At 41.7% G+C, this 20757-nt stretch overlaps 3 protein-coding genes across 7 annotated transcripts in view; 1 reads left to right on the forward strand and 2 right to left on the reverse strand.

The window, feature by feature from the left end:
* The first annotated feature begins 1352 nt into the window (after window positions 1-1352).
* kiaa1958 (KIAA1958 ortholog) lies at window positions 1353-13105 on the forward strand. 3 transcript variants are annotated; one of them, XR_014537913.1, is made up of 5 exons: window positions 1353-1556; window positions 2597-3617; window positions 9323-9490; window positions 11751-12040; window positions 12194-13105. XR_014537913.1 is itself a non-coding variant. In XM_083568887.1 (5 exons), exons 2-5 carry the CDS (start codon window positions 2612-2614, stop codon window positions 12499-12501), a joined length of 1689 nt encoding a protein of 562 aa, XP_083425013.1. In that variant the 5' UTR covers window positions 1353-1556; window positions 2597-2611; the 3' UTR covers window positions 12502-13105. The 3 variants fall into 3 exon arrangements, 2 of the variants coding, with proteins under 2 accessions (XP_083425013.1, XP_083425014.1); XM_083568887.1 differs by having other exon boundaries at window positions 11751-11957; XM_083568888.1 differs by lacking the exons at window positions 9323-9490; window positions 11751-12040; window positions 12194-13105 and adding exons at window positions 6072-6182; window positions 6322-6639; window positions 6973-9115.
* Window positions 13001-16212, reverse strand: inip (ints3 and nabp interacting protein). Of its 2 annotated transcripts, XM_083568903.1 has the most exons (5): window positions 16114-16212; window positions 14894-15053; window positions 14094-14190; window positions 13591-13678; window positions 13001-13505 (listed from the first exon to the last, which is right to left on the reverse strand). In XM_083568903.1, exons 2-5 carry the CDS (start codon window positions 14922-14924, stop codon window positions 13410-13412), a joined length of 312 nt encoding a protein of 103 aa, XP_083425029.1. In that variant the 5' UTR covers window positions 14925-15053; window positions 16114-16212; the 3' UTR covers window positions 13001-13409. The 2 variants fall into 2 exon arrangements, with proteins under 2 accessions (XP_083425029.1, XP_083425030.1); XM_083568904.1 differs by lacking the exon at window positions 16114-16212 and having other exon boundaries at window positions 13079-13505; window positions 14900-15053.
* lin54 (lin-54 DREAM MuvB core complex component) overlaps window positions 15832-20757 on the reverse strand; it is a 10241-nt gene continuing 5315 nt past the window's right edge. For both annotated transcript variants that reach the window (XM_083568880.1, XM_083568881.1), the window contains exons 6-14: window positions 20574-20757; window positions 20412-20485; window positions 19899-20096; window positions 19720-19811; window positions 18402-18473; window positions 18204-18306; window positions 17943-18080; window positions 17534-17736; window positions 15832-17278 (exon numbers count right to left, since the gene is read on the reverse strand). The exon at window positions 20574-20757 is cut by the window's right edge and continues 27 nt beyond it. In XM_083568880.1, coding sequence (XP_083425006.1) covers window positions 17080-17278; window positions 17534-17736; window positions 17943-18080; window positions 18204-18306; window positions 18402-18473; window positions 19720-19811; window positions 19899-20096; window positions 20412-20485; window positions 20574-20757 — 1263 coding nt within the window. In that variant the 3' untranslated portion in view covers window positions 15832-17079. The remainder of the gene's footprint in view (window positions 17279-17533; window positions 17737-17942; window positions 18081-18203; window positions 18307-18401; window positions 18474-19719; window positions 19812-19898; window positions 20097-20411; window positions 20486-20573) is intronic.

Genomic DNA, 20757 nt, shown 5'->3' on the forward strand with positions numbered 1-20757 from the left:
CTTAAACTCAGGAAACGTTCAGATTTCTTGTAGATCCTCAGAGGATGGACCAGCAGATGGACTGAGATGAAAAACTTAAAAAATGCTGAAGCTACTGAACATAAAATCTAAATCTCTTAAAGTTTTTATTCCAGGAGAGAGGATCCACTCTAAATCCACTCTAAATCCACTCATGATGGGGATTTTCTTCCTTGATACAGACGTGAAAATCACCTCCCTGAGTAAGTTCTTATTGTGAACACAGAAACAGCACTAAGTCTTTTACAGCACACTTGTGTTCATGATTGTTTAATAATTTAAATGTGATATTATAAACAGAACTCCTAAAAGAGGTGGATATTGGATCTGAGGAAGTAGAGATCCACAGACTGGTCCTGAGACAGGAAACACTTTGACTTGCACTGAGTAAATTCTACTCATTTCAGAGAAAAACGCATATTCATGTGATTAATACCAGGAACTAATATAAATAATAATAATAATACTGCATGTTGTTAAAATCTATTTATTTCACAATATAACCATTTTAAATCATTTCAGCACCAAAGTTTGCACTCACACTAATATACGTTCAACTGCATAATACATTTATACACTATTTCCATGCAAAAAAGAAAAGAACCAGGAGAAGAACAGGAGGAAATGGAAGAAATATCAATTATAAAGTTGTTGTTCAGAAGTTGCAGCTGAGGCAGAAGTTAAGGTTGAAGACCCAGAGATGGAGAACAGCAGCACATCTTCTCACACTGTTTTCTTGCCTCTCCAGTGGACTTGAAAATACAAAGCATGAATTCTGTAAAATCTGATAGTGGAATAAGTGAAACAAGTGCCACGTTATTTTTTGCCACACGTCTGTATTAAAACGTGAGCAGTAGTTGGTCACATGACACCAGTTCGACCCTCTTGTACACTACTATAGTGCACTAGTGAGGGTGAAGCCCATGACACTTCTGCACACACTTGTACATCATTATAACTTTCTAATGTCGCATTATTACTGTTCTCTCCTTTATCTTCTTCATTTTTGTTTAATGTTTTATATTTCATATTGCTGTAGTTTACCTGAAGCCTCATTTAAGAGTTTGTACAACTGTACAAACTGTTACTGAAATCTGTAAATATAAAAACTAAAACTTTAAACTTCATATAAATAAACAGCAAAGTGCATCAGGGACCGGAAGTAAATATTTTATTCTTTTTACTTGATATATTTAATAAACAATAAATAACAGTCAAAATAAAATAAACACTGTTTAATGGATTATATTATTATTGATGTAGTTTAAATAAATAAAAGAAAAGAAAAATAGGTTACAATTGATGAAATTGAAGGCGATTCTAGACCGGAAGTGACGTATGGTAAAAGTCTCCTCCTGAAGAAAAGTGTTAAGGAGTCCATTTTTGTTTGGGGTAAATAATAATAAAAAAAGAAGCTCGGCGGGTTTATAGATGGGTGTAGAAGCTGATGATGGATCAGAGTTAAACAGTGTTGGGTTTTTACACATTAAACACTTCCCCACATGTGAGCCGGTCAGTGTTTCATCTCCTGTGTGAAGGTAAATCTTTCTGTTAGCTTTGATGCTAGCGCTCTTTGTTAAACCACATTATCCCGTTAGCGTGCTAGCTTAGCTGTCTAGCTAGCTGTCGTTATTCATGTGATTCATGTTAAAAATCGCTTTAATACTCTAATTAATAGTATTTATTTTATTGACACGTGTTGAGAGTGCAGTTTAGCGCTTGTTGTTTGATGTCGTTGTATAATTAGCTCTCCGGCTAAGCTGTCACCTGTACAGCAGGTAGATCTCACCTCACCGGCTTTACCTCAGGTTTAAGATAAACACGTGAATTAATGTCGTAATGAATTAATAAATGGACCAAATACGGATTTAACATTATTATTAATTTGTTTTGGATTTAATATAATGCTAGCTCGGTAAATGAATGTCCCGTTAGTGTAACGTGATATTTTTATCCACAATACATTATTTTGTGCGAAATGAGCCAACAAAAATTCACGGGATTAAATTATAAACCTGATTAGTAATTCTGTATACTGGTTGCCATAAAGCAAATTGGTCAGGTTGTTAGTAAATGTAAAAGTCTTTCGGGAAGGAGTCGATTCTTTGAGTCGGCTCTTTCAGGTCACTGGTGAGAGGCGGGTTGTTTAGATGAGACCAGTATTCTGGAAATATATAACGTAAAGGAGGACATTATTCAACAAATCAGCCACATGAATATGGAAAAGATTACAAACTATCCCAAAAATATATAAATAATAATGATGATGATGATGATGATGATGATAATAATAATAAATGCAGTGTCGTTTGGGAGCTGAAAGAGTCGACTCGTATTGAATGGGAAGTGGGAGCTTAGTGGATAAGGCACAAGGTCAGGGTTTCAACCCCCAGCATCGCCAAGCTGCCACTCTGGGGCCCATGAGCAAGGCCCTTTACCCTCTGTGCTCCTGGCACTCAGACCCCAGCTTCCTAACCTCACTGGGATCGGCAAAGAAAGAATTTTACGGTATTGAACGTGTAACTTGTAAAAATTAAGCTGTTAATTATGATTTGAATCCGATTGTGAATGTTCCTAGGCGAGGACACTTATCATGGGTGACTGCTTACACACCTCGGCTGATAGTTTGTCCAAACTGGTGAAATGGGCCCACAGTCACGGAACGATTTGCACCCTGATCCCGAGCCTGAAGCACCTGCTGACTGAGGGAGCTCACGGGAACCTGACCGCACTGTGGGGCTGCAGCGCCGGCCACGCCTACCACTGGCCCTTAACGTCCTCCTGTAAAACGGTCCACAAGGATCGGATGTGTTACGAGCGAAGCGGCCGGGGGATCAGTTCAGAATCTCTGTTGCAGGGAGCGTCGTCCATTCAGAGCAGCTCCACGCCGAGGTTCCTGAACAGCACGGCCAAAACGAGCAAAGGTGACTCGAACCAGACCCGAGACTCTTACGACTTCTCCAACTGCAGTGAGCCGTCCGAGATGGACGACAACGCAGAGGAGCACCTGTTCGACATCGTGTGCGAGTCCTCAGCCACAGACGAAGAGGGCGATTCCGAGCCCAGGGTCACTCCCAGAAAACGAAGCACCAAGGGGTCGGGCTCGGACGATTCTGCCGATCCAGGAGGGAAAAAAATCAAGCAAGAGCGAGCGGAGGATTATTACACAGTGGCTAACGCACAAGCACAAGCCGCCTCAGAGGGCGTTCCGTCATGTAGCATCTCTCAGTCACCAAAACCCACCTCTCAGATCAGACCTTCATCCAGATCTTCAGCACAGCACAATTCACAGCTCTTGGAGGATGGAGATCTGGTGGGTGTGTCCTCCTCACCACTGGACAACTCCTCCTCATCCGTGACCAAACACATGCACACGCCTATCAGTGGCTCTCAAAACAGAACGCACATGAACTCGCACATGAACCTGGCAGCCAATCAGAGCACGGCGTCTCTGAGCCAACCAGGACGGAGTGACATGGTGGAAGTGCTTCCTAATGGGGATTTCAGCCTGCCCTTTGAGGATCCCTCAGGTGTAGTGCACCCTGAAATAGACCTTTTAGCAGCACAGAGTCTCAGCGCAGAGCCCAAAGGGGACACAGGTAAAGATATTTTACTGAAAAGGTTTATTAGTTTTTTTTTTTTTTTTACACAAATTTCATTGTCTTCTGGAAAAAAAGAAGGTTTTAACCCTTTCCTCAGATATTTTCCATTTAAATGAGTTGATAAAGAGTTAAAATATAAACACGACTATGAAATACAAATATAAATGTGCAGGTGTTCCACAAAATCAGCGTCTATCTGTTTATCTGTAGCTCTCACACTGCAGCAGGAAGAAGTAGTTCCAGTTACTTTACTGAAGTTTATAAGGGACACACTACTACCTCAAGAAAACTAGTCCCTTCTTTTAAAGAGCGACACTTTATTTCTAAACACATTTTTATCTTTATTTCTGATGTCAGAATGAAATATTGTTTACTTGCTGGTTCAATATGTAGAGGTTTGAATGATTTATTATTTATTTATTTTTTTGCGCTCGGCTGTTCGACGGCTTGAATGTCATGTTAATTTATAAGCAGCTAAACTTCAGCTTGTAGCGTACGAGAGAGAGAGTACGAGAAAGCCTGTTTTTTTATAATGGTGCTTTTCATTGTGTTTATAAAAGCGATTAGTCCTGCAGCCCAGTGTGGTTCAGATCGCCATGTTTATCTAATGGTGTCTTTATACAATATTGTGGGTTTTTTTTATTTATTAAAATATGAAATTAGTCTAAAGCATATCCAGTAATAATGAAACACTCCTGGAATTTCCTGATTCAGGACTTTGAGAAAGAGGACTTTCTTGTGCTTTTCCAGTAGAACACAGTTGCATTTTTATCAGGAATGATCTCTCCAGGTGACATTTCATTTTGTACATGTAAATAAACACAACCAGGCCAAAACATCTCACACTTTAATATTTTATTGTGTCATGGTCCATCACATTCAGTAGCCCTTGTGTTTTTAAGGATATGTTACTGTTACTACATCATTCTGGAACAGGGAAAATCTGGACTCCTTCGACCACATGACCTTTTTTTTTATTGCTCCTGAGTCTGATCTTTATGCTCCTTTTTAAATTCTGATGAGTCTAATGATAAGTGGTTTTCTTAAAGCTACACAGCAGTTTAGTTCCAGTTCCTTGTAATCTCTTCACACTTTACATGTGGAAATGCTTTTACTTTCACTATTCGACATTGCTGTGAGTTCGATCTCCCATCATGATCAATCAAGATATTTCCTGGAAACTTGATGGATCACCACTTCTTCCAATTTTGAATAATGTATTGGACACGTCTTAGTGCAGTGTTTGTCGTTATAGAAATCCCCATGGCTGTTTTCTGCTTAATACAGGTAAATTATTTGATGCCTCTGAAACGGAGGAATGTCTTTTCCACAACCTCAGGAGATGTCCTCCTTCAAGGTTGTGTAGGAAACGAGAAGCTTCTCACTGCCTCAGTTAGGGTTCAGTAACGTGATGTAGCTGAAACATTGGGGAGGATGTAGATCAGTGCTTAAGAAGTTTGATGACTGATCAGAAGGTTGAGATTGTAGCTGCCACTGCTGGGCCCTTGAGCAAGGCCCTTAACCCTCACATGCTCAGTTGTTTGGTTGGAATAATTTAATTTGCTCTGGATAATGGCGTCTATGCTCTAAATGTAAAAGAGATCTTCTGTATTCACTTCAGTTATCCAGGTGGAGACTTTCTTTTGGTCAGACAGTGTAAATACCAATACATGAGATCACATTACATCCCACACAGTTTAAAATACAATCATGTGTGTTAAAAGCTCCAGTATTCGTTCCATTAAAACGTGTATGAGACTCCGACGTGGCTCAGCTCAGAGTGAAAGTCCACCTGGCTCGGAGTAAACTCGCTCTCTCTGAAATTAAAGCGTTTTTCCTCGAGACGCTTCCACGGATGTTTTTCATTTTACTCCTAACGGAACAAAACCAACATCTTTCCGAGAGAAACGGTGAGTGGAGTTTTCTAGTGTTTCTACTCGTATGTTTGTGCACTGATTTATTATTATGATCATTTTTACAGAATTAGTTTTGTGTAAAATCTGCTCTAATGTTCACAGGTGGGAACTGAAGACTCCGTGCACGTCCTGAATGCCTCTCAGGGTTAGTTGCGCAAGACTTTTCTGTTATATGTATTTATTTATTTATCACGTTCTTGTACTTTGTTGTGATCTTTTTTTTTGTATTCGTAGGGAAAATAATTTGGATGAAGTTCTGCATAATAAAACATTCCCAATTTCTTTGTTGAAAATGTTTTTTTATTTTTTGGTGTGTGTACACTTAAAGATCCGTAGTGCGAAATCTGACGCGTATGTAGGTGCGAGTGCTGTGTAACAGTCAGGACGCTGTGGAGGGAATTGGATTACACAAAAATTCCTAATAAACCCATCTCCTGTCACGTGCACACGTTTCAGAGAACAATGTTCACTCAGTAATTAATGTGCTTAATGTGGCCGTGATGTGGGTCGAGCTGAATTGTGTTAAACTTCGCAGGATGTCTGAACTCGGAGGAGTCGTTCTGGCCGTCCACCTCAGAGCTCTGTTCAAACCCTGAGAGTCATCCTGAGGAAAGAAGGCAGCTGGAGGAGTACATCACCAGCGTGGGTGAGGATCACACTTTATTTATTTGAATTGAAATCAGTAAATTCATTACTTACGGCACTAAGAAGTGTCTAATTGTAATATAAAATAATGTATTTTATTTGTTTAATTGATTTTTATTTGATGTATTTTTATTGGACAGATCCAGTTACGTTACGGAACCTCCAATCCGTCATCTCGCGGGTTCTCCGGTTCCACGAGCAGACTCGAGTGCAGGCTCAGAGTCCTCCTCGTCCTGGAGAACAGGAACTGTTTCCCGGTTCAGGACTCTTCCTGCCTCCGTATAAATTAGCCTGTATTCACCAGGAGTCACGTCAGGACAGCATGCGGCTCTTCCACCTGCTGTTCGAACATTTCTTCACCGAGGAGGACCTCGTCGGAGCCGTGGCTTTCGGGAAAAGAGGAAAAGTACCAGATGGGAAAAAAATCCTGGACAGGAGAAAAGTGGACGGGATCATTTGTAAGCAGTTCATCCGCACTTTTAGATTCTGCATTCTGATTGGTCAGGACGTGTAGATGAATATTAGATGAATGAATTTATCAAGATGATTTTTTTTGGGAATGATAATTAATGTGTGTGAAACGAAACCGATCCCATTGGAGACTCCTTCTCTACATCAATAGATTCTCTGTAGAGAATGTGTGCAGTACACATGAACAAAACCCTGTCCTGCTCTCAGAGCTGCTGTTCTCAAGAATTCATCAACACCTTCTGACCCATCAGAAAGATAGAAATAGCTCATGATGCTTTTTTTGGGAGATGATCCTTAAAACTGTTGTGTTTCCTTTACAGCATATGTTCTGCGCTGCTCCACGCTGGACGGCTGGACGCCCGTGGAATCGGCCAAGCTGAAGAAAGCGTGCATCAACAAGTGCAGACTGAGGATCGGACAGAGGAAGAAGTTAGCTCAGGGGCCGTATCTGTTCCACAAGTCTGGCCCGTCGTACATCTGAGCTCCGGAGCGTCGTTTTTATTGACAGGATCAGAATCACAACATATCAAAGCTTCTTCTCCACATCACTGAATTTCAGCTTTTCTGATTGTTTTTAATTCAGCGTCCTCATGTGTGTGTGTGTGTGTGTATGGAAACACACTCGGAACAGAGACGGAGCAGAAACCGCTTGATGCTTATTTCTAGACGTTTGGAAAATTCTGAAAAATGTTCTTCTGTTTTGGGTAAAAAAAAAGAAATACAATTTCAGATAAGATCTGTTTTCCTTCAACATTTCATTATTAACCGCTCTCTGGGCTGCTTTCACACTCTGAGTGTTGATCACATGACCCTGTAACCATAGCAACACTCTTACCAGTCTTTGCTAATATGAGCTATATGACTAACCCAGCCCTGATGAAGATGAAGATGAGATTGGTGTTCATCTCAGCTGTAGCCTCAAAAGCAGAAAACATGCTGCTGCTGTCTGGTTCTCCATCCATCTGAGGTTCTCTTTATATCTCAGGATTTCTCACACGCTGGAGAAGGGTGGATGCTCTTACGATTTATACACAATGATCATTAATGATCATCACCAGCAGATGATCTGATTTTGGAGTTTGGAAGTTTTGGAATTGTTTAAAACAGGGTCAAGGTCACAGGAAGGTCAAATGTCTGCAATATATTTCTTCACTTCCTGTATGAAGTTGAGCCTCAGGCATTCTGGTCACACCTTGGACTCGGGATCTCCATGTCAATATGGAAGGTGGAATATATTTCCGATCGGATTCCCAGAAATCTCCCCGTGTTCACTCACATGCAAGGCACAGTTTTCACCAGCACGTCGTGCTCCAAGGTAGAATGAGTTTTTTTTCCTTCTGACCAGTTGGGCCATGATGAGAAAGAACATTTGTTGGTCTTGGCTGCTAAACAGGAAGAGTGAAGGCTCACACACACTTCCTGTGAAGCACATAAAACACTTCTTGCTGTCACACACTGAAGTAAAGCTCCGTCGGCCCTCTTCTACATACCTGATCCCCAAAATGCATGTGATTGGCTACTGTCCCATCAACCCCAGCAAGAGTAACGTTCTCCCATTCACGAGTTGTTTCCTCGTCAGGGTCCGATCTCTCGATCTCGATGATGATTTAAAAAAAAACCCGGCCGTGAACAAAAACACCGACATCAGCACTTTTCTAACGTGTTCCACTTTTCCGCAGGTTAACGTACGAAACGTGAGTTTAGAGAATAAACCCAGCGTGTGAAAGCAGTCAGTAATCCCTGATCAAACTCCTGAGAAAAGAAAAAAAGATCAAATATTACCCGTCTGGGATTTTATTAAGAAGAACTGTATGAAGGTTTCTTTCTGAACTTTGTAGCATATTTTATTATCTATAATAAACGTTGGAAGTGTTGATGGTGTGATCACTGTTCTCTTTTAAACGGTGATGGTGTGCACTTTTTATCCAATGTATTGTTTTTTTATCTCTTTATTTTTACTTTATTTGCACAAAAGCTTTACATTGTATAAAAGTGGAATTGTTACAGCATTCGTGTCTGTTTTACGTTGTATGTTGCGTAGCCACCGATAACGATAAACACTTACGCTGTATTGCCAAAAGTATTGGGACACAAGACTGTACTTCTGTATGTACTTCTTCCTCAAACTGTTACACAAGATTAGACGAGCAGAGGGTATTTTATCAGCGATTGGGATTAAATGTGGAATTTGAGGTTCAAAAAGTACCTGCAAAAAACCTTTGGTCATATAGTGTTTATTACACCTGTAGATTTTTGGTGTACATTATAAGGTAAATAATGCAATAATGTGTAAACACACATGAGATGCTTTTCCTTGGATTTGACGGTATTTGAATTATTAAGTGATCTGTTCAGTTATGGACCGGTCCGCTCTACATGTGTAAATAATCAGTTTTGATATTCAGTACATCGTTGGGTGTAGGGTTTATTTTCTAAATAAATATTTTAGTAAAATCTGAAAAACAGTCAGGTTTGGATATTTTTGTGTGTTTAATCCACAGCTGATCTCCATGTAAAACTACAGAGAATAAATTCTGTATAATAATAATAATATATATCTTTTTTAAGGTCGGTATAGCTCTGTGTTAAAATCCTTATTCTGTGTGTGTGTGTGTGTGTGTGTGTGTGTGTGTGTGTGTGTGTGTGTGTGTGTGTGTGTGTGTGTCACAGTGTATGAGATCGAGAGGCTGAAGGCTCTCCTGCAGGTGGAAAAGAATAAAAGCATGATGATGGGAGAAACCATCAGCAGCCTGAAGCAGGATAAAGAGCTGCTGCAGCAGGAACTCACCAAGAAAGCTGAGCTCATCTGTGAGTTCCTCCAGGACCAACTCCGACCTGGTACACACCTGATCATTATATACCTGTACACTACACACCTGATCATTATTTACCTGTACACTACACACCTGATCATTATTTACCTGTACACTACACACCTGATCATTATTTACCTGTACACTACACACCTGATCATTATATACCTGTACACTACACACCTGATCATTATATACCTGTACACTACACACCTGATCATTATATACCTGTACACTACACACCTGATCATTATTTACCTGTACACTACACACCTGATCATTATTTACCTGTACACTACACACCTGATCATTATTTACCTGTACACTACACACCTGATCATTATTTACCTGTACACTACACACCTGATCATTATTTACCTGTACACTACACACCTGATCATTATATACCTGTACACTACACACCTGATCATTATTTACCTGTACACTACACACCTGATCATTATTTACCTGTACACTACACACCTGATCATTATATACCTGTACACTACACACCTGATCATTATTTACCTGTACACTACACACCTGATCATTATTTACCTGTACACTACACACCTGATCATTATATACCTGTACACTACACACCTGATCATTATTTACCTGTACACTACACACCTGATCATTATATACCTGTACACTACACACCTGATCATTATTTACCTGTACACTACACACCTGATCATTATTTACCTGTACACTACACACCTGATCATTATATACCTGTACACTACACACCTGATCATTATATACCTGTACACTACACACCTGATCATTATATACCTGTACACTACACACCTGATCATTATATACCTGTACACTACACACCTGATCATTATTTACCTGTACACTACACACCTGATCATTATTTACCTGTACACTACACACCTGATCATTATATACCTGTACACTACACACCTGATCATTATATACCTGTACACTACACACCTGATCATTATATACCTGTACACTACACACCTGATCATTATTTACCTGTACACTACACACCTGATCATTATATACCTGTACACTACACACCTGATCATTATATACCTGTACACTACACACCTGATCATTATATACCTGTACACTACACACCTGATCATTATATACCTGTACACTACACACCTGATCATTATTTACCTGTACACTACACACCTGATCATTATTTACCTGTACACTACACACCTGATCATTATTTACCTGTACACTACACACCTGATCATTATATACCTGTACACTACACACCTGATCATTATATACCTGTACACTACACACCTGATCATTATATACCTGTACACTACACACCTGATCATTATATACCTGTACACTACACAACTGATCATTATTTACCTGTACACTACACACCTGATCATTATATACCTGTACACTACACACCTGATCATTATATACCTGTACACTACACACCTGATCATTATATACCTGTACACTACACACCTGATCATTATATACCTGTACACTACACACCTGATCATTATATACCTGTACACTACACAACTGATCATTATTTACCTGTACACTACACACCTGATCATTATATACCTGTACACTACACACCTGATCATTATATACCTGTACACTACACACCTGATCATTATTTACCTGTACACTACACACCTGATCATTATTTACCTGTACACTACACACCTGATCATTATATACCTGTACACTACACACCTGATCATTATTTACCTGTACACTACACACCTGATCATTATTTACCTGTACACTACACACCTGATCATTATATACCTGTACACTACACACCTGATCATTATATACCTGTACACTACACACCTGATCATTATTTACCTGTACACTACACACCTGATCATTATTTACCTGTACACTACACACCTGATCATTATATACCTGTACACTACACACCTGATCATTATTTACCTGTACACTACACACCTGATCATTATATACCTGTACACTACACACCTGATCATTATATACCTGTACACTACACACCTGATCATTATATACCTGTACACTACACACCTGATCATTATTTACCTGTACACTACACACCTGATCATTATTTACCTGTACACTACACACCTGATCATTATATACCTGTACACTACACACCTGATCATTATATACCTGTACACTACACACCTGATCATTATTTACCTGTACACTACACACCTGATCATTATTTACCTGTACACTACACACCTGATCATTATTTACCTGTTTGACTATTTTTGCGGTGGTTTTGTTTGTTGTGTGTTGTTTAGATAAGAGACGAGTTCATCCCTCCAGTCAGATGGAGGCAGGAAGTTCTCACCAGCTGATCGGCTCGTTCCCTGATGAAGGAGCTCCGTTCGAGTCTCCGGCGCTGTTCGACTCGTTTGAGGAGGTGGAGGTTCACCCGCTAGACCGACAGAGAACCATCAAGGTCTCCTCCAAGAGGAACCGTGACGGAGAGAACACCCGCGTCAGGAGTATGTGAAACAGGACACTCCGTTTTAGAGAAACCCTTTAATCCAACAATAGCAGTGATGATCTGTCATTTCTCTCAACATGGGTAGAAGCTTCTGCAGTTCCACATCATCATGAGATCATGAGAAATAATGACTGGAAGTGTGTGAGAGAACAGTTTTTGGTAAGAATGTTCCTGTGTGTGTGTGTTTGTGTGTGTGTGTGTGTGTGTGTGTGTGTGTGTGTGTTTTCCCTGCAGTGAAGAACGTGGTGGGTGTGATTGCACGCTACATGACGGCTCTGCAGGAATTCCGCCGCAGCGTCTCCATGAAGGTGGCCTTCGACCGAGTGGGCGTGGACCGGAACACCATCTCCAGGACGGCGGCCATCGCGGAGCTGAGTCTGGCCGCGCCCGAGGTGTTCCACGCCCTGCCTCCGTGGGACGAGAAGGAGGAGACGCTGGCGCACTACGCTGTGAGGTGCAGGCAGGCCATGGATGAGAACATCAAGGCCAAGATCAAAGCCATGAAAGCCAGGGGAGAGCTTTTACCCATCGTCAGCAAATGAAACGTTTTCCCTCCGGTTCTCAGTGTTGCTCCACAGCTTCAGAGGAGCTACAACTAAAAAACTGAAAGTTCCTCCTGACTTTACCCTCAAATTATTTTTAATGTGATGTATAAATATTTACACTACACTCTCAGAGACCACCGTTTTCTCTCTCGTATTATCTTTGTGCCACATTTGGACCAGTGTTGACCTCGTTATCACACACACACACACACACACAATTTACAGTTTTCACTGCATGCTTATCACACACACACACACACACACCATAAAATCTGTTCCTTGACTCATGCAGCCTGGTGAGAAGAACATCTACACTGTTCCTGACAAGAAAAAAGCACAAACATCTCACCTGTATGAATATGCAAATAATAAACCCCACCCACTTCCTCTGCAGAACCAATCATGTACATCAGCTCTCTAACCTACAGGTCCTTCATGTGCTTATTTGAATCCGATCTGAGCGTCTGATTTACGCCGTAGTCACACTACCCAGACGTCTGGATTAGACTTTTTTATTTAAAATGAGTTTATTTGCAGTACATTTTATTCCACTAATAAATCATTTGCTCAATAATTCAGTTAAAGAAGGATTTATTAATGATCTCAAACTATTTTTTTTTAATAAAAGGTTTATGTTCATAAAACTGATTCATTTTTCACACGAGGGCTTCATCCAGTCGTTCCAGCACTCGAGCCACTGCACTGCTAGAAGAAGATGATGATGATGATGATGATACAGATGTAGAACAGCTGCTCAAGTCCACATTTTGTTATTGTATGTGAATGAACTGTGTAATCAGTGAGTGGAGCTCGAGGAGATTTTCTCAGGTGAAACCCCACCCCTGAAACTGAGCAGATCTGTGGAAGGTGAAACGTCTGGTTTAGAACGTGTCGTCTTCTCCTGGTCACTCTGCGTCGAGTCGCGGCAGCACGGGGAGGATCAGGTTCCCGAACGACGAGTCTTGTGTGATGAAGAAGCCTGATGAGTGAGCGTGTGCATGCTGGAACAGAAAGAGAAACAACTTGATGAACAGAGAAGTTTGTTTTCGACATCAGTCTGGAAAACGCTGATCTCAGAGCTGTTACCTGTAACGCTGCTTTCTGCTGCGCGGCGATGTGCTGCTGCTCTGCGTGATCCCGAAACTCCTTCACTGGAGGTCTGGAGAGCGGAATACTGAGACACACACACACACACACACACACACAGGAGCACCTTCATGATCACTGTGGGTTCAGTATAATTACACCACAGAACATGGGCTTTTATGGAACATGAATGAAAGGAGTCTCCAGGTCGACATTTTCAGAGGTCAAGCTTGAAGTTTTCAGACATTTTTGAGAGATGACCATTTTTTTTAACTTCTGATTACAGAATAATAAAAGTTACAGCAGTGTGAAAATCAGGAGGAAAAATTGTGATGAATGAATGGAAGAGAAACCTGCAGCTCAGAGTCACTGGATCTGGAGGTTCTTAGAGAAACCTACAGAAAGACAGGTGAGACCTTTACTCCATGTTCCTCCTCTTGTTCTGTAGGTGTGTAAACTTTTGCACTCGGCTGTAGAAGAGGATAGAAAGTGGAAGGTCTCACCTGGCTCCTGGATTGTTCATAGACTGACTCTGGATCAGGCGCCGCTTCTCTTTATCCAATTCCGCTAAAATCGCCACTCGGTTTTTATTCTGAAATCCTGCAGGAGGAGAAACAACGAGTATTTTAAATACATGTTTCACCTTTAATAACAACAACAACAATAACAACAACAATAATAAATTAACTCTTGAAATACTGAAACCTGGTCAGAATTTCAGTTTAGTGAATTATATTAGAAAGATAAAAGATGATTAACACTTTTGATGCCTGAAAGTTTCAGATTTGTATAAAATTGTTAAAATGTAAATAAACATTTATTAAAATAAATGTAAAGACCGGAAGCTGGAAAAGTTCGCGCTTTAGCAAAACAACACGGATCTTCCTCTTCTCCCATTAGGGGGCGCCACAGCGGATCATCCGTCTCCATACTCCCCTGTACTCTACATCTGCCTCTTTCACACCCACTACCTGCATGTCTTCCCTCACCACATCCATAAACCTCCTCCTTGTTCTTCCTCTTTTCCTCCTTCCTGGTGTCTCCATCCTCAGCATTCTCCTACTGATATACCCCATGTCCCTCCTCTGCACATGTCCAAACCATCTCAATCTCACCTCCCTCACCTTGTCTCCAAAACGTCCTACATGCACTGTCCCTCTAATAAACTCATTTCTAATCCTGTCCATCGTCGTCACTCCCAACAAACATCTCAACATCTTCAGCTCTGCTACCTCCAGCTCCACCTCCTGTCTCCTGTATACACGGATATTACTTTATATTCTGAATAGAACTCTGTATTTACCTGTACCTTGTGCCGGTGGATTTGACGCCATCGTTAAATTTAAGTTCAGATTTCATTCATTTATGAAGCGGAATCACGCTTTGTTTTCAGTGCTGTAATTTCTTCCTCGTCCTCCTTTGTGTGTTTTGTGTGGTGGGGTCAAAGCGCTGCGCACTGCCACCTAGCGGACAGACTGGTTTATACATTACACGCTATTAGTGAAAGCTCTCTTACTGCCACCTAGCGGACAGACTGGTTTATACATTACACGCTATTAGTGAAAGCTCTCTTACTGCCACCTAGCGGACAGAATGGTTTATACATTACACGCTATTCGTGAAAGCTCTCTTACTGCCACCTAGCGGACAGAATGGTTTATACATTACACGCTATTCGTGAAAGCTCTTACTGCCACCTAGCGGACAGAATGGTTTATAAACGACACCCCCAATGGGAGAAGCCGAAATAAGGCCTACATTTACTGCCACCTAGCGGACAGAATGGTTTATAAACGACACCCCCAATGGGAGAAGCCGAAATAATAAGGCCTACATTTACTGCCACCTAGCGGACAGAATGGTTTGTACACTGCAACGCTATTAGTGAAAGCACACTTACTCCAGACATTGAGGGCACGCCCCCTTCTGATAATCAGGTATGACCAAATACAGGTATACAAATATTTATACACAAATAGTCATGTGTATACCAGATGCCAGGGCGCCGGACATAGCAGGTCAGATTAGGTTTTTAGGAAAGCACAGGTGTTCAGTGACTCAGGACTACAGTTTGCTCTGATCTCCATCACTGCACCTCAACATCGTTTATCTGAAAAAAATGGATATTCGGTGGAACCCAGATGAGAACGAGGTTCTCTCTTGAGTCTGGTTCCTCTCTTGAGTCTGGTGCTGTTGATCAAAATCACTGTTCACCACATGCAGAACTCCTCAAGCAGTGCATCGATTTAGAACTTGTTCATTTTATTTGTATTTATTGGAGGTCACGGCTGGAGGTATAAAATGACTCATTAATGCAAAAGTCATAAAATAAATATCTATAATAACATTAATAATAAACTGGTGTCTAAGACTTAAGTCAAAACATTTTAATAATTATTTTTTCTTAAAAAGATCCAAGATTTTGAGCTAAAGAATTAAATAGACCTAAAGCAAAGTGTCGATTTTAGAAATGAATAATAATCCAAACGCATTAAATACACTGCTGTGTGTGGTCTTGCTCACCACTGATCAGCTGGACAGGCTGGGACACGACAGGACAGGAGACAGGCTGGGACAGAAGGAAGAAGATGAGACAGGATGAAAGGTGATGGGACACTGGGTGGAGGAAATGTCAGCCGGATGGACGTTTACACACACACACACACAGGTGATTAAACCATGTTAGTGAACATGTACTGTTGTGTTTTACTTCCTGTTCAGAATCAGGAGTTTTCCTTCTTCTCCCTCCTCCACCCACCTTTCTGCTCAGCGTGATTCATTGAGGGGAAAAAAGAAATCAGTGTCTCCCACAGACCTCCTGCTGGTGCCACACACCACATCACGTTACATTACACAGGAACAGAAAGGAGACGGACATGTGGAAGAGATGAACAGGGTTTTTTAGTAATAATGCTTAAACCCTCCTTCACATCCGCAGGAAGTCGGTACAAAGCAGACCCCGGTGCGAGACTCCGCCCCCATGGAGAATCCTCTCAGGAGATTGGGCGAGGAGTAAATAAATACTGATGTGTTATGAAGAGGCTACAGTAAAGGCTACGTACTGTGTATAAGTCATGATTATTAATGGAGCTGAGGGTATTAGCGGTAAATAAACAGCAAGAAGGTGACGAGAGAAAAACAGAGGGAGAAAAAAAACAGGAGGAAAAAACGATCACGTTATGATTGTGGGTTTAAAACGAGAAGGTTATCGAGCATAAAAATGATTCTAAAATCAATTCCCTCTACAGAAGTGACCTGTACAAGCAACACACACACACACACACACACACACACACACACACACACACACGATGCAGATGAAGCCGACAGCCGCAGCAGTTCTCATCTAATAAAGTTTGTCTCTGTGTGTCCATTTTAGCTCTGCACGTGCACGCACACACGTGCACGTCCGGCTAATCGAAGTCCCACTCTGTACAAAAGCACGAGTTCCACAATAACCCCTGTAGCAGAACCACAGTGTGTGAGGTTCTAGCAGTTGATGGAACAGTCTGTCTTGGCTTTAGCAGCAGAGCTGATGATTCTGCACAGGCAGTGACCGAACTCCTCCAGGATCAGTCTCTCTGCCACCGCCTGAGGCTGATTATACCGCTCCGCCTTCCTCCCCTGCTCCAGCAGACAATCACACGTCGCCTCGGCTACCTCCTTCGTTACAAACGTGTACGGCAACCTGGAAGGGAGAGAGACGGAGGGACAGAGAGAGAGAGACAGAGAGAGGAAATGGATTAGAGTGGCAGAGAAATAAATAAATAAAGCGAAATAGAGAGGGGGAGTTACAGAGTTATATGGAGAGTTTTTTTTTTTTTTTAACAATGAAAACAAAGAAATTAAGAGTGTGTGTGTATGTATGTGTAGTAGTGTGTGTAGGTAGTAGTGTGTGTGTGTGTGTGTTTGTGTGTGTGTGTGTGTGTGTGTGTAGTCGTACTTCCCGCCGCTGCTGCTGATGGTCGGTGTGGTCCTGGTCAGCAGGTCTGAGATCTGAGAGGACAGTTTGGTTTTAGCTGCAGTTTGCTGCTGCACACGAACCTCCGCCGCATCGGCCAAGTGCATCAGAGTCTTCCTCTCAGGACTCTCCTCAAAGTTCTTACAGCCCACACACTTACAGATCGACGAGCACATAATCTTCGCCTGGGAACACACACACACACACACACACACCATTTCTACAATATCCTGAATTTCCCCCCTGCTTTTTTGCTCTTTAAACTAAATGAAAGTAAAAACAAAATTCAAATGAAGAAAATCCAAAACATTTGATGAAGTAACAAATATGACCAGAGGTTTACATCCATGTTTACGGCTTCGTTGATGTTAATGTTCCACTGCACTCTCACCTCATAACACTCGCAGTAATTTTTTAAACACCCCGACTTTTTACAGTTGCAGCCTTTGCTGTGTCTCCTCTCCGATTCTCCTTCCTTCCCTTTACCGATCTTCGGCTTGAAGGCCACCGGGTTTCTGTCCAAACAAGCCTGAAACATTTCAAAACAGATCCCACTGTGTTTTAATTCCTTGTGATTCTCTCTGCTCTGAAACACACTCTATCTACATGCTGAATCAGGAAAACAATCAACAACAGAAATAATCCTCAGAACCTTAATGGCTTTCAGGCGATCGCTCTCGTGGTCGAGGTTGTTGAAGCAGTTCACACAGTTGCAGTTGTTGCAAAATTCTCCGTTTGCAAAACAGTCGCAATATCTGAAAAATACAAATATATATGATTACCCGATATTTTACACACAGACACACACACACACACACAGTAATTCAGCAGTGTGTTGGGGCACACGTACAGTTTCAGGCACTGTGATTTGGTGCAGTTACAAGGCTTCCGTGGTCGGGAGGTTGCGTCTGATGGAGATAAACTGCAAATACAAACAAATAAAATGATAAATTATTCAAATGTATAATAAGATCATTAGGAAACACACCAACCAGGCATAACAGCGACATTATCACATTATGAGGAGTGAAGTGATTAACACTGATCAGCTCTTTATCACGGCACCTGTTATTTGGCAGCAGGTGAACATTTTGTCTACAAAGTTGATGTTAGAAGAAGAAGAAAGGGTGAACGTAAGGATTTAATCGAGTTTGACGATTTCTAGACTCTAGAGTCAGAGAATCTCCAAAACTGCAGCTCTTGTGGGGTGTTAATGTTTGACAGGTCAGGACTGGCATTTGGTGCTGAGATCCTAGGAGATATTGTGAGCGACACAATGCACAATAGAACTCTGTTCTTTCATTTTTCAGTCTGCAGCATCTTCTGCGTTTATGCCACATTTATTTAAAGACAAAAACAAAAAGTTTGCCCAATCCAACTTTATTTCTCATAAACAGACATTTCTGGTGCATCCGCCGGTTACCATGTTGTGGGCCTGAAGTTTGAAGCTGTAGGTGTATGAATGAGACTCCTCTGTCTTGTTCTGTCTCCTCCAGAGCTGATTGTTGGACAGAGTTCTCTCCAGGGATCAGAGGCTCATTTTAATAACGTGATTCTACTGATTGTAGATGATTTTATTTTCAATGTGTGAAAGTTTCTGCACTACAGTGGAGTGACACTGCCCTCACTTTGGATGTTTTCAAACAGGATTGGATATTCCACTAATACAAAGCCATGTACACACTGCAAGAAATCATGAACCTCTTATGGCATTGGCAGACTCTCATATCCAGAGCAACTTCTAACTGAGCAGTTGAGGGTTAGGGGCCTTACTCAAGGGCCCAGCAGTTTGGTGGTCTGGGATTTGTACTTGTGACCTTCCAATCCAGAGTCCTACTACCTTAACCACTGAGCTACTACCTACTGCTACTAGCAAACACAATGAATTCCTCTCAGCCTATAAAACAAGGATCTGTGAGATAATCGGAGGTTGGAGCTTTTATAAAAAATCACTGACTGCTCCGTATTTCTCACTGACATTCACGGATATTAACAATATCTTTATTGTATATTAATGAAGATCTCATCCTTCTTCCTCATTTATTGTATTTTTATTCTTAATGATTCCCCTTTAAACCATTAAAGATATTCTTAATGCATGTGATTTATTAAAGAGTGAGTGTGTGTGTGTGTGTGTGTGTGTGTGTGTGTGTGTGTGTGTTTTTTACCCATTCAGAGGAAGTCTGGCCTGGGTCTGGATGGAGCTCGGGGCAGAGAAACTCGAGCTGCTCGCCAAAGTCACGAACGTGGACTGCTGAAGCTGCAACACAAGTTAAAGTCGATGAGCCACATGACACTTTCCTCCCCTGTATAACTCAGGAGGCACCTGACGGACGCAGACACACACCTGTGTGACGTATTGAGCCGGCAGCACGGCGTAGCCCATGTTCCCTGAGCCCGGGGCCGGAGCGAGCACGGTGCCGGGGGGCAGGTTGGTGAGATTGGGTTGGATCTGAGGGAGGGGAGCAGCCGGCATGATGAGTCTCTGCTGCGTCTGACTGCTGCTGACCACTTGGGCTGCTGAGGTCATCGGTTTCGGCACCACCTGAGAAGGAAACGACACGCATACGAGTAGTCATCACCAAAAAGGATTTACTTAGATTTTTCTCCAAATTGCAGGCATTAAAACACTTTACTATCGGCTCCTTTCTGCATTCATGAACTCGGAACATATTCATTGGCTCTCGCCACTGTGATTGACAGGGGAGAGAGAGTATGCCCCTCCCACCCAGGTGGAACCCACCTCCTGATAGGCAGAACATTTTCTTTTACACTGCACAGGAGCCCACTTTCAGAGGACATGTAGTCATAGAGAAGCTTAATACATAAACACTAATATAAATAAATGTTGAGATGTTACCTGTTTGACCGTCTGAGCAGGAACGATGGGAACAGACATCCTCACTGCAGCCGTGTTCATCACCATTGGCTTAGCTTAATAATATAAAAATAAATAAAAATCAATTAATCATTAATCTGAATAGTAATAACAGAAAAACCACTTTCCCTTGTGTGTGTGTACCAGAATGGATGGTGGTTGAGTTGGTGGTGGTGCTGGAGTTGGCCGTCTGGGCAGTGTTCCCAGTGGTGGCCGTGACCAGGCGCACGTAATGGAAGCGGCTGCCAGGTACCTGGATCTGCTGAACATTGGAGGGTGTGGCCAAGGGGATGATGGTCTTAAACTGAGGCGTGTTGACTCCGCCCAC

This window comes from Silurus aristotelis, assembly GCF_946808225.1.
Source record: "Silurus aristotelis genome assembly, chromosome: 18".
Lineage (NCBI taxonomy): Eukaryota > Metazoa > Chordata > Actinopteri > Siluriformes > Siluridae > Silurus > Silurus aristotelis.

What these genes read in the sequence shown, in the direction of transcription:
- kiaa1958 (XM_083568887.1), top strand. Translation starts at nt 2,612, where the DNA reads ATGGGTGACTGCTTACACACCTCGGCTGATAGTTTGTCCAAACTGGTG. An exon ending in AGAGCCCAAAGGGGACACAG is followed by an intron (nt 3,618 to 9,322) that starts GTAAAGATATTT and finishes TGTGTGTCACAG; the next exon opens with TGTATGAGATCGAGAGGCTG. An exon ending in AGAGAACACCCGCGTCAGGA is followed by an intron (nt 11,958 to 12,193) that starts GTATGTGAAACA and finishes TTTTCCCTGCAG; the next exon opens with TGAAGAACGTGGTGGGTGTG.
- inip (XM_083568903.1), bottom strand. Translation starts at nt 14,924, where the DNA reads ATGGCGTCAAATCCACCGGCACAAGGTACAG. An exon ending in ATGAACAATCCAGGAGCCAG is followed by an intron (nt 13,679 to 14,093) that starts GTGAGACCTTCC and finishes TGTGTGTCTCAG; the next exon opens with TATTCCGCTCTCCAGACCTC. An exon ending in AGCAGAAAGCAGCGTTACAG is followed by an intron (nt 13,506 to 13,590) that starts GTAACAGCTCTG and finishes TTTCTGTTCCAG; the next exon opens with CATGCACACGCTCACTCATC.